Source organism: Equus asinus, chromosome 4 (assembly GCF_041296235.1).
Source record: "Equus asinus isolate D_3611 breed Donkey chromosome 4, EquAss-T2T_v2, whole genome shotgun sequence".
In the NCBI taxonomy this organism is placed as follows: Eukaryota; Metazoa; Chordata; class Mammalia; order Perissodactyla; family Equidae; genus Equus; species Equus asinus.
The window spans coordinates 105,977,835-105,991,202 of record NC_091793.1 but is presented as its reverse complement, the minus strand read 5'-3'; the positions used below and the strand labels follow the sequence as shown (position 1 = coordinate 105,991,202).

The following is a 13,368-nucleotide window of genomic DNA, read 5'->3' as shown; positions in this document are numbered from 1 at the left end:
TTTACTTGTTTCTTTTTACTTTGATGTGGCTACTAGGAAATTTTAAATTACATATGTGGCTTGTGGTTTATTTCTGTTTGACAGTGCTGATACAGAGAAAAGAAATATAGTCTCTGTTCTGTTAATCCTCTGACATTTTATAAACACTTGATCTAGAATTTAGTTTTCATTTAGTGTCTTTTTGCTCTCCCAGATAGAGAAGCTATTCTGGAGTCAGATGCCAAAGTGAAGGAGCAACGTAAAGGAGCTGGACCAAAAGCTTTGTACCACGCAGGCTTATTTTTATGGCATGTTGGTCACCATGATAAGGCGAGAGAATATATTGACAGAATGATCAAAATGTCAAATGGTAGTAAAGAGGTAGCTGGTTTTCTTGTTTTGAAATAGTAACATTAAAGGAAACTTATTTATATATTCAATAATATCTGCTATTTAAATCTTTGTTATTGCCACCTCTAGTCTCACTTTATAAATAACAGCTTTATTTTAATATTTTATTTTGTAAAATTGTGATTCTCTGAGGTCGCTTATTTTTATACTGTTTATTAACTCTTGGAAAGATCGCTTCCTGGTTCCTTCCCTCCCTTCCTTCCTTGTCTCTTTCCTTCCTTCCCTGTGGTTATCTTTATTGAACTGCTCTAGATAGATGACACCATTATTTGCACTGTTAATAATACAAAGATAAGGAATATGTCCTCTTTGCTGTCATGAATGGATCATCTGGTTGTAGCATAGAGCACTTACACAGCTACTATTGTCAGAAAGTTTGCAAATGGTATGAGAGAGGTGTGATGACAGTGTGCAGGAAAATAATAGTTGACAATTTCTTGCTCACTTACTTTGTGCTAGGCACTATTTTAAATACTTAAGGAGTGATCACATTTATAAATGTTAGGAGGATGAGGAAGAATTTCTTGAAGGTAGTAGCATTTGAGCTAAAACCTAAAGGATGGCTCCCATTTCCATGGGTAAAGATTATGGAAAAGGGAAGTAGAGACTCCCAAGGTGGGAAATAAAGGAAATGAGCAAAACAAGGAGCCGTGTTGGGTCTGGGTATGGTGAGAAGCTCACATTTGACGGGAACACAGGCTACATAGATGAAGAGGTTGGAAGAAAGGCTTGGAAAGGTGGAGTGGGGCAAATTGAAGGATTATAATGGCTAGGTACAAAGATTTGTATCTAATTTGAGGGTATTGAGAGGTTATTGAAGATTTTTAGTTATGGTAGCGATATTATTAGAGTGCAAATTCAGAAGATTCATTTAACGATGGTTTATAAGATGAACTGACCTGGGGAGAAGCTAAAATGCAACCAAAAAATGGTAGTACTTTCTGGCAGAAGGTTTTGAGGGCCTACACTAAAATACTGTACAGTGGCTATGAGTTTGAGAGTTATTAAATACCCACAAGACTTGTCAGCTGACTAGAAAGAGTGGGGGGAAGGTATGGAGGTGTCAGATATCAGGATGTCTCTGAAGCTTTAAGCTTGGACAATTCAGAGACCAGTTGACATGAATAGAAAATATGTTGGGCTGAGAAGGTAGTCCTGGAGGGAGGTGATATATTTGGCTTAAAACATGCTGTATTTCAGGCCCTCACAGAATAGTGAGTTGGAGATAGGAGATGAACTTTTGGAAAAAGAAGAAAAAGTTTAGAAGTACTGGACTGGAAATAAAGTTTGGGAATCATCCACAGAGACAATAGTTGAAACAGTTCAAGTAGGGAGCCTGATCTAGTGAGTAGAAATAGCATTGTTGTAGTATTCTTATCTGTCTTTTCAGGTGAAATACAGGGGGTAAATATCATCTTAGTTAAAGATTTGTAAATTTATGAATTATCCTAGAACTTTTTTGATAGAAGAGTGGGTTTTACAGTTTTTTATCTGACGTTAAAAAGGAAAATAATCGGGCTAGCCCCGTGGCCAAGTGGTTAAGTTTGTGCTCTCCTCTTTGGCGGCCCAGGATTTCTCTGGTTTGGATCCTGGGTGTGGACATGGCACTGCTAGTCAGACCACATTGAGGTGCTGTCCCACATGCCACAGCTAGAAGGACCCACAACTAAGATATACAACTATGTACTGGGGGGATTTGGGGAGAAAAAGCAGAAAAGGAAAAAAAACCCAAGAAGATTGGCAGCAGTTGTTAGCTCAGGTGCCAATCTTTAAAAAAAAAAGAAAAAGAAAAATAATCAACCTGTATCCATCTTATTTCCAATCCTGTAAACCTTGTGGCCCATTGACTCACTAACATTTCTGAAGGTAAACATACATGACTTCTTCAGTTTTTAATTTCTGAGCCCATTTATCTGTTCACTTGAAATTTACTGGACTAGCCCCAGAGATTATGGAGATAGTTGCCAAATTATCTCAATTTTTAATGTGTATGAAGCAAGCCACTTCTGTCTTTCCGTCTTAGTTCATTTGGTCTCTTTGCCCAAAAAGAGGTAGCAAATTCTTACTTATATTTTTAATTACGTGTTTAACAATTATTAATAGTAATTTACCAGCAAAGTCTCAGATAAGAGTTGTGGTTAGTTAGCGTTAATGGAATATTTGACAAGCTTCTTAATATTGAGCAAGTAGTGATCTTAGAGGCTGAAATTCATAATAAACTATAGTTCCCAAGACTCTAGGCTGGCAAGGGTTTGAAAGTTATTTTACTGCACAGAGTTTTATTGTTCAGAACATTATTTGATAAAATATTTTTTATTACTAATTGCAAAAAAAACAATGACATTAGATTTTCCTCCTTCATCAACATTTATTTCATTTCTAAAGAAATGGAGGTATGATTAGAGTTATTTGTTTTACAGGGACAGGTTTTGAGAGCATGGCTTGATATTACAAGAGGAAAAGAACCCTATACTAAAAAAGCACTAAGGTATTTTGAAGAAGGATTACAAGATGGAAATGACATTTTTGCTCTACTGGGTAAGGTAAGTTGGAGTTAGGGTAAATCAATTATGTTTTCAAATTTATTTATAATATATTTGAAACCCGATGAAACTAAGTACTCAAAAAAGATATTAAGTTTCATGTTACTTTTATCAATTCTTATCTGTAGGAGGGTCTTTCATTTGTGTCAGACAAGGAACAGTAAACTAAAGAAATGTATTCCATGTCAAATTCCTTAATCCTGGGTAGGTGTCGTTGTCGTCGTCGTCGTTTTGTATGCTACTTACACAGCAAACATTTCTTGTATGTCTAATATGTTCAGGGCATCGCTCTAGATACTAGGGATGCCTGAGCAAGATGAAATCTCTTGCTTCTATGGAGCTTGTATTCTACTGGTGGAGACAGACAATAAACAAAATAAATGAATTGTATAGTATATTAGAAAGTGATAGGTACATTGGGAAAATAAATCAGGGAAAGGGAGAGAAGTAGAACTGGGATAGGAACTTGTAATTTTAAGTAATACGGTCAGAGGAAGTGATGTTAGAGCAAAGCCTTATGGGAGATGAGGGTTAAAGCCTTTCCCAGGGGGAAGGCCATACAAGTAGAGGATATAAATTCAGATACCTTAAGCCATGTTCGAGGCATTGCAGGGAGTCTAGGAGACTAAGGCAGAATGAAGAAGAGAAAGAAGTGAAGGCTAGAGGGAAAGAAGGTGGGCATGGGGGGATGAGGAGAGGCAGGGCTGATTCTGCAAAGCCTTGGGCTTTTACTTTGAATCAGATAGATAGGCACCCAATGAAAAGAGAAATAACACAATCCGACCTACGTTATGAGGCATGAGCAATTGACAGAGACATTAGAAATCATTGGTGGCTGGAAATATTTAATTTGGATCCTTTCCTTTCTTTGATGCCTTCTAAAACTCTTTAAACATTTTAAAAAAAATTTTCGATTCAGCAAAAAGAAATTAAATTTATATGTTAGAAAAAGTGTATTAGATAAGCAGTAATTTGGGGAGACTAAAAAAAAAAGAAAGAGAGAAATAGTGTCTTGGCTGTTGTTAATGTCTCCGTATCACCCTTGTCGATTTCTGTGGCTAGTGAGCTTGTTCAGATTTTTGCCACCAGTCGGTCTAATATTCAGGCTGATTGGACTCCAGTTTTACCTACTGGTGCGGCTAAAGGAATCGAGCATTTAGCAAGTTTTTAAAAAAAGTTTTTCTTGATCATTTCACACCTCTCTATTCCTTAAAGAAAAGCTAATTGATAATCTTGTAAGATAGGGCTATTTAAGGTGTTAATGTAAGCAGCTTAAGAGGGATTTACCTTTTTCCTCCTATACTTAAGGTTGGTGTAAATTCTTTTTCTCATATAGCCATTCCAATTAAGTATTTATTTTTCAGTTAATTCAACAGGAAGGTTACATTAGTCTAATTCCAGCTAGGAATGATATGAACCAGATACATAGCAAATTTAGTTTTGCTTACTTTGGTGTGGTGCATTCATATGGGAGGTGGGCTATGGAAGTATTAGGTGGGGACACATGTAATGTCTTTTAGCATGATTTTTTTTTTAATTGAGGTCATAATAGTTTATAACATTGTGAAATTTCACTTGTACATTATTATTTGTCAGTCACAATATATACATGCACCTCTTTACCCCTTATGCCCACCTCCCCACCCCCGACCCCTCTGGTAACCGCTAATCTGTTCTCTTTGTCCATGTATTTTTTTATCTGTTGCATGTGAGTGAAATCACATGACGTTTGTCTTTCTCTGTCTGGCTTATTTCACTTAACATAATACCCTCAAAGTCCATCCATGTTGTTGCAAATAGGTCAATTTTGTCTTTTCTATGGTTGAGTAGTATTCCATTTTATATATATATACCATATCCTCTTTATCCATTCATCAGGCAGTGAGCACTTGGGTTGCTTCCACGTCTTGGCTGCTGTGAATAATGCTGCAATGAACATAAGGATGCATAAGTCACTTTGAATTGTTGATTTCAAGTTTTTTGGATAAATACCCAGTAGTAGGATAGCTGGGTTGTATGGTATTTCTATTTTTAATTTTTTGAGAAATCTCCATAGCGTTTTCCACAGTGGCTGCACCAGTTTGCATTCCCACCAGCAGTGTTCCCTTTTCTCCACATCCTCTCCAGCATTTGTTGTTTTCAGTTTTGGTAGTTACAGCCATTCTAACAGGTGTAAGGTGATATCTCATTGTAGTTTTGATTTGCATTTCCCTAGTGATTAGTGATGTTGAACATATTTTCATGTGCCTGTTGGCTGTCTGTATATCTTCTTTGGAAAAATGTGTGTTCATATCATCTGCCTATTTTTTTATCTGTTTGTTTGTTTTTTTGTTGTTGAATTGTATGAATTCTTAACATATTTTGGAGATTAATCCCTTGTCAGATATATTATTTGCAAATATTTTCTCCCAGTTGGTGGATTGTCTTTTCGTTTTGTTCCTGATTTTCTTTGCCTTGCAGAAGCTCTTTCCTTTGATGAAGTCCCATTTGTTTATTTTTTCTTTTGTTTCCCTTGCCCAAGTACATGTGGTATTCGAAAAGATCCTTCTACGACTGATGTCAAAGAGTGTACTGCCTATATTTTCTTGTAGGAGTTTTATGGTTTCACATCTTACCTTCAAGTCTTAAGCATTTTGAGTTGATTTTTGTGAATAGCAAAGGATAATGGTCTACTTTCATTCTTTTGCTATCTTTGGCTGTCCAGTTTTCCCAGCACCATTTATGGAAGAGACTTTCCTCTCTCCATTGTATGTTCTTATCTCCTTTGTCGAAGATTAGCTGTCTGTAGATGTGTGGTTTTATTTCTGGGCTCTCAATTCTGTTCCACTGATCTGTGTGTCTGTTTTTGTACCAGTACCATGCTGTTTCGATTACTATAGCTTTGTAGTATATTTTGAAGTCAGGAATTGTGGAATGCCTCCAGCTTTGTTTTTTTAATCTAGGGATTGCTTTAGCTATTTGGGATTTTTTCTTGCCCCATATGAATTTTAGGATTCTTTGTTCTATTTCTGTGAAGAATGTCCCTGGGATTCTGATTGGGATTACATTACATCTGTAGATTGCTCTAGGTAGTATGGACATTTTAATTATATTTATTCTTCTAATCCATGTACATGGAATTTCTTTATGTCATCATCAATTTCTTTCAATAATGTCTTATAGTTTTCATTGTATAAGTCTTTCACCTTCTTGGTTAAATTTATTCCTAGATATTTTATTCTTTTTGTTGTGATTATAAATGAGATTGTATTCTTGAGTTCTCTTTCTGTTAGTTCATTATTAGAGTACAGAAATGCAACTGATTTTTCTAAGCTGATTTTGTACCCTGCAACTTTGCTGTAGCTGTTGATTATTTCTAATAGTTTTCTGATAGATTCCTTAGGGTTTTCTGTATATAAAATCATGTTGTCTGTAAACAGTGGGAGTGTCACTTCTTCATTGCCAATTTTCCTCTTACTTGTTTTTCTTGCCTAATTACTCTGGCCAGAACTTTCAGTACTATGGTGAATAGGAGTGGCGAGAGTGGGCACCCTTGTCTTGTTTTCAGAGGGATGGCTTTCGGTTCTTCCCCATTGAGTATGATGTTGTCTGTGGGTTTGTCACATATGGCCTTTATTATGTTGAGGTGCTTTCCTTCTCTGTCAGTTTTATTGAGACTTTTTATCATAAATGGATGTTGCATTTGTCAAATGCTTTGTCTGCATCTATTGAGATGATCCTGTGGTTTTTATTCCTTATTTTATTAATGTGGAGTATCACATTGATTGATTTGTGGATTTTTAACTATCCCTGTGTTCCTGGTATAAATCCGACTTGATCGTGGCGTATGATTCTTTTAATGTGTTTGGTTTGCCAATATTTTGTTGAGGATTTTTGCATTTATGTTCATCAGTGATATTGGTGTGTAATTTTTCTTCTTTGTGTTGTACTTGTCTGGCATTGGGATCAGGCTGATGCTGGCCTCATAAAATGTGTTAGGAAGTGTTCTGTCATCTTCAATTTTTTGAAATAGTTTGAGAAGGATAGGTACTCAGTCTTTGAATGTTTGGTAGACTTCTCCTGAGAAGCTGTCTGGTCCTGGACTTTTTTTGGGGGGAAGGTTTTTGATTACTGTTTCAATGTCTTTATTTGTGGTTGTCTATTCAGATTCTCTATTTCTTTTTGATTCAGTTTTGGGAGGTTGTATGAGTCTAAGAATTTATCCATTCCTTCTATATATAGTTTTTCATATAGTTTTTCATAGTATTCTCTTATAATCCTTTGTATTTCTGTGGTATCTGTTGTAATTTCTCCTCTTTCATTTCTAATTTTATTTGTGTCCTCTCTCTTTTTTAATTAGTGAATCTGGCTGAGGGTTTATCAGTTTTGTTTATCTTCTCAAAGAACCAGCTCTTTGTTTCATTGGTCCTTTCTACAGTTTTTCTTATTTCAATTTCATTTATTTCTGCTCTAATTTTTAGTATTTTTCTCCTTCTGCTGACTTAGGTCTTTATTTGTTCTTCTTTTTCTAGTTCTGTTAAGTCTAGTTTAAGATTGCTTATGTGAGATTTTTCTTGTTTGTTAGGATGAGCCTGTATTGCTATGGATTTCCCTCTCAGGACTGCTTTTGCTGCATCCCGTATGAGTTGGTATGGTGTAGTTTCATTTTCATTTGTCTCTGGATATTTTCTGATTTCTCCTTTAATTACTTCAATGATCCATTGGTTGTTCAGTAGCATGTTGTTTAGTGTCCACATATTTGTCACTTTCCCATTGTATTTTCTTGTAGTTGATTTGTAGTTTCATAGCATTATGGTTGGAAAAGATGCTTGATATGATTTCAATCTTCTTAAATTTTTTGAGGCATACTTTGGTCTATCTTTGAGAATGTTCCATGAGCACTTGAGAAGATTATATGTATTCTGCTGTTTTTGCATGGAATGTTCTATATATATCTGTTAGGTCCATCTGGTCTAGTTTTTCATTTAATTCTACTATTTCCTTTTGAAATGGTGGACTTTCTGTCTGGATGATCTATCCATTGATGTAAGTTGGATGTTAAGGTCCCCTACTGTTATTGTGTTGCTGTTAATATCTCCTTTTAGGTCAACTAATAGTTGCTTTATGTAGTTGGTGCTCTTGTGTTAGGTGCATATATATTTAGAAGTGGTATGTCCTCTTGGTAGAGTGTCCCTTTTATCATTATATACTGCCCCTCTTTGTCTCTCATTGACTTTTTTATCTTCGAAGTCTACTCTGGTATAAGTATGGCAACACCTGCTTTCTTTTGTTTGGCATTAGCTTGGAGTATCGTCTTGTATCCCTTCATTCGGAGCTTGTGTTTATCTTTAGAGCTGAGATGTGTTTCCTGGAAGGAGCATATTGTTGGGTCTTGTTTTTCAATCCATCTGGCTACTCTGTGTATTTGATTGGAAAATTCAATCCATTTACATTTAGAGTGATTATTGATATATGAGGGCTTAATGCTGCCATTTTATCACTTGTTTTCCAGTTGTTCTGTATTTCCCTTGTTTCTCATCCTGTGTATTTCGGACTGCCAATTCAGTTTGATGGTTCTCTATGATGGTTTTCTCATTATTTATCGTTTGTGTCTCTGTTCTCATTTTTTGTTTAGTGGTTACCATGAAGTTTGTATAAAAGATCCCATAGATGAGCTAGTCCATTTTCTGATAGCCTCTTGTTTCCTTAGTCTAAGCAGGTTACATCCCTTTCCTCTCCCCTAAGTTATTGTTGTCACAACTTACTCTGTTTTGTGTTGTGAGATTCTGGTTAAAATGAAGTGATTATAGTTAATTTTGATGTTTTCCTTTCCATTATCCTTAATGTTCTTATTAAGTGTGCTAACCTGTTCTGATAAAGAGCTGCAGTTTTCTGATTTTGTCTGCCTAATTATCTCCTTGCTCAAGGATTTGTAAACCCTTTCCTTTTTTTTTCCAGGCATGAAGTCCTTCTTGATCATTCCTTCTGGGGAGGGGGGCTTGTGGCAGTGAACTCCCTCAGCTTTTGTTTATCTGGGAAAGTTTATATTTCTCCATCATATTTGAAGACTACTCTTTTGGATAGAGTATTCTTGGCTGAAAGTTTTTGTCTTTCAGAATTTTGAATATATCATTCCACACTCTCCTAGCCTGTAAGATTTCTGCTCAGAAATCTGCTGAAAGCCTGATAGGTTATTTCTTCTGCCTTGCTGCCCTTAATATTTTTTGTTTGTCATTGACTTTTGCCAGTTTTACTACTATTTGCCTTGGAGAAGGTCTTTTTACATTCATGTAGTTAGGAGTTCTATTAGCTTCTTTTATGTGTAGTTCCAGCTCTTTCCCCAGGTTTGGGAAGTTCTAAGCTATTATTTCTTTGAACAAGCTCTCTGCTCCTTTCTCCTTCTCTTCTCCCTCTTGGATACCTATACTCCTTATGTTGCATTTTGTAATTGAGTTGGATGTTTCTTGGAGAATTTCATTTCTTGTTAATCTTAGTTCTCTCTCCATCTGAAGTATTTCTATATTTCTGTCCTCTAAATTGCTAATTCTGTCCTCAGTAATATGAGCTCTGTTATTTAAGGACTCCAAATTTTTCTGTATCTCTCATTGTGTTTTTCATCTCCACCATTTCTGATTGGTTTTTCTTTATAGTTTCAATCTCTTTTGTGAAGAATTCCATCTTTTCATTAATTTTATCACTGATTTCATTGAACTGTCTTGTCGAGTTTTCTTGTAACTCATTGAGGTTTTTTATGACAGCTATTTTGAATTCTCTGTCATTTAGATTATAAATTTCTGTGCCTCCAGGATTGATTTCTGTCTGCTTCTCAGAAAGCATCCAGAAAGTTTTTCTTCTGGTCTGGAGTATTAATATACCTCTTCATACTACTTGATGGGGTGGATTTGTGCCTATGCATAGTGGTAGTATCTGGTTGCAGATTCCACCTGCAGCCACTAGGGGGCAGGAGGGGCAGGAGCTGTGTATTCTGAGCCTGCCGCAATCCCTGGCAGCTGTGCCTGTCCTTTGGAAGCTACACTGACTGGGCCCCTTTGTGTTTGCACACTCACTCCTGCTGCTTTACAAATGTATGTGTGTGCAGGCACTCTGGCGGGGTACCTTGCTCTGGGCAACTGCCCAAGCTGGTGTGCCAGGCGCAGGGAGGGGCACTCTGTTTCACGTGCACAATCCTGGGGGTACTCCCACTCTGCAGTGGCACTCTGCTTTCCTAGTGTGCTCAACTTGCTGAGGACATCCCCGTGATTGCTTAGCCTCCTTGGTATGGAGCTTTCCCGTGGGCTGGGAAGCAATTCTGAGAGCAAAGGCATTCCACAAAGGATAGCCTCTTACCCCCCTTCTCTCAGAGCCGTGTGCAGTCCTGCGCCCTAGGTCACTGCTGTTGGGGGAGGGAGAGAAGATCCCCTTGCCTCCTTCCACTGCCTCCTGGGGCTCCAGCACCTCCCCCTTCAGACGTATGGCTGCGTAGATCTCTCAGATGTCTGTTGTGTTGTGTGACTGTCCTCTGTTAGTTTATGAGTGTCTTTTTCACTGTATCTTAGGGGGAGAGTCTAAGGGAAGAGCTCACTCTGCCATGATGCTGACATCACTCCTGTTCTGGTTTTGTTATTTTATATTATCAACTATTTAGTCGTATGTAATTAAAAACAATTACCTACATTGATCTTTTTGCTATTATGGTCAAGTATTGAGAGATTTATTTTGACATAGTCAGTGACATCTTTGGGTGGTTCTCATACTTTCCTTTAATTATATGGGAATATAATCTCAAACTGATTTCAGGAATATATTGCTGTTCTGTTGTACATCTGTTGAGACTGGATACTTATTTTGAACTGAGATGTTCCCATACATGCATACATATCACCATTAGAGACAACCAAACTATTATATTGTAAATGATATCCCTTCCTGTCAGTAAATTTAGGTCCACAAATCTATATAATCACTTTTAATAGCCGCCTGAAATTTTTTTTTAATCAATATGGTCTAATTATATCTTGTGTGGACATTTTGGGTTATTTTTATTTTTTCTATTATAAAATAATTCTACCATAAATATAATCTGTATGCTTCTTTGTGGTCTTATCCAATTATTTTTTTAAGATAATTCCTAGAAGTGACAATGTTGAAGTAGAGGGAGTTGCTTGAACTTTATTTTGCTTATTCTTTAAAACCTTAGCTGCTTTAGTGTGAAAGTAAATTTTTTAAAAGATGCAAAATCTCTTTGTTTTAGATGCTATTTGCAAATATCCAGGAAATATTTTATTTTAAAAAGGTAATTTTTCTGTTCTAAAGAGAAACATTCTTTATGTTGTGTTGTTTCCAAAAACTTTTTAAAATAATTTTATCCTGTAACCATGTTTCTCAAGTACTTAAAAGAGGAATTAAAACAAAATCACTTATATAAAGTATCTTTTCATTCTGTGATGTTTTAAAATTTTATTTTGATAAAACTTTTCTTCTCATTATAGAAGTGATGACTGTTCCTTACAGAAAAGTCGGAAATCAAAAATATGTGACATGTTAAACACTCGTGTTCTACCTATTTTAGGATAACTGTTGTGAGAACCTTGGTATATATGATCGCAGTTTTGATGTCAATTTCTTTCTCCCATTAGGCACAGTGCCTTGAGATGCGCCAGAATTATTCAGGTGCTCTGGAGACTGTGAACCAGATAATCATGAGCTTTCCAAGTTTCCTTCCTGCTTTTGTAAAGAAAATGAAACTTCAACTAGCCTTACAGGATTGGGATCAGACGGTTGAGACAGCACAGAGGTTGAGTAAAAAATATAACACAAATACCTTTGGATCTGGTTATAATTTTGAGAAAAAAAAGATATGTGAATATTTTTATCATAAGATTTTTTCAAATTTGATTTTAACAAACAGTGTAGAATTAAGGGAAAACTTCATATTGTGTTGTTTTTAAAAACTGTATTTATTGGGGCTGGACTGGTGGTGTAGTGGTTAAGTTTGTGTGCTCCACTTCAGCAGCCCAGGGTTTGCGGATTCAGATCCTGGGTGCAGACCTACGCACTGCTCATCAAGTCATGCTGTGGCGGTGTCCCACATACAAAACACAAGATGATTGGCTCAGATGTTCGCTCAGGGACAATCTTCCTCACCAAACCCCCCACCCCGCAAACTGAATTTATTGATTTACATAAATATCTGAGTACCAGTTTTAAGACAGACACTCTTTTGTGCAAACATACAAATATCCCTGCCCTCGTGAAGTTTGTATTCAAATGAGAGGAACCATATAATAAGCAGAACAAATGAGAAATCTTGTAGTGTGCTGGAAAGTTATAAGTGCTATGGAGAGAAGATAAAACAGGAAAGTGAAATAGGGAGTGGAGGGAGGGGGCTCAATTTTATGGGATGGTCAGGGAAGGCCTCATAGAGAAGATGGCATTTGAGCAAAGGGAGCAAACCATGCAGATATCTGGGAGAAGACTTTGCAGAAAGAAGGAAAAGTTAGTGTGAAGAGCCTGAGGCAAGAATATGTGTCACATGTTTGAGGAGTGGGAAGGACTAAGATGATTAGGCTGTGAAGTCAGATTGGAAGGGTGGGAGGGAGCCAGGGTGCCAGGTCATGAAAGGTTTTGTGAGCCATTATAATGATTTTGGTTTTTCTTCTCAAGAGTGGGAATTGGAGAGTTCCCTCTCCTTCCTTCCCTCACTCTTTCTTCTTCTCCCTTCCTCCCCAACCCCTTTTTCTTGCTGTTTTTTAAGTTAAAGAAACCAGTATTTTATCCTGTCTGTTTTCTGTGATAAGATTTTTTTTTTTTTGAGGAATATTAGTCTTGAGCTAACATTTGCTGCCAATCCTCCTCTTTTGGCTGAGGAAGGCTGGCCCTGAGCTAACATCCATGCCCATCTTCCTCCATTTTATATGTGAGATGCCTGCCACAGCATGGCTTGCCAAGGGGTGCCATGTCCGTACCTGGGATCCGAACCGGCGAACCCCAGGCCACCAAAGTGGAACGTGAGCACCCAACCATTGTGCCACTGCGGCACCGCCTCTGTGATACAAATTTTATTGATTGTCTGCCATATGCCGTATAACATGTTGCTTATCCTCTGTATTGTAAATTGGTAGTGGATCTAGAGGCTTGATTAGATTCATGTTCAATTTTTATTTTTTTTGGTGGCAATTTCTTCATAAGTAGTGAAGTGTTCTTCCATCAAAGGGACATAATCTCTGCTTGTGCTTCTTTTTGTGATATTAGCAGCTCAATACCTGGGTGCTTGGTTTAGGATTGCAATATGATTATGTCGTTCTTCATTTCTTCGCTGAAATATTTCTATAAAGAAAAATTTCAAATCTGCTGATTGGTTATCTAGTGTTATACATTATATAAGAAAATGGGATAAATGCTTGAGTGTTTTTCATTTACAGGTTTTAAAAAATGAAAAGTTCCCTAGCATCCTCCA

At 36.8% G+C, this 13,368-nt stretch overlaps 1 protein-coding gene across 2 annotated transcripts in view; it reads left to right on the top strand.

Annotated features, from left to right (window-relative positions):
* Positions 1-13,368, top strand: part of TTC21B (tetratricopeptide repeat domain 21B) — an 81,014-nt gene that overhangs the window by 7,351 nt on the left and 60,295 nt on the right. For both annotated transcript variants that reach the window (XM_044768773.2, XM_070508037.1), the window contains exons 4-6: positions 194-360; positions 2,811-2,933; positions 11,549-11,706. In XM_044768773.2, the coding sequence (XP_044624708.2) occupies positions 194-360; positions 2,811-2,933; positions 11,549-11,706 (448 nt within the window). The remainder of the gene's footprint in view (positions 1-193; positions 361-2,810; positions 2,934-11,548; positions 11,707-13,368) is intronic.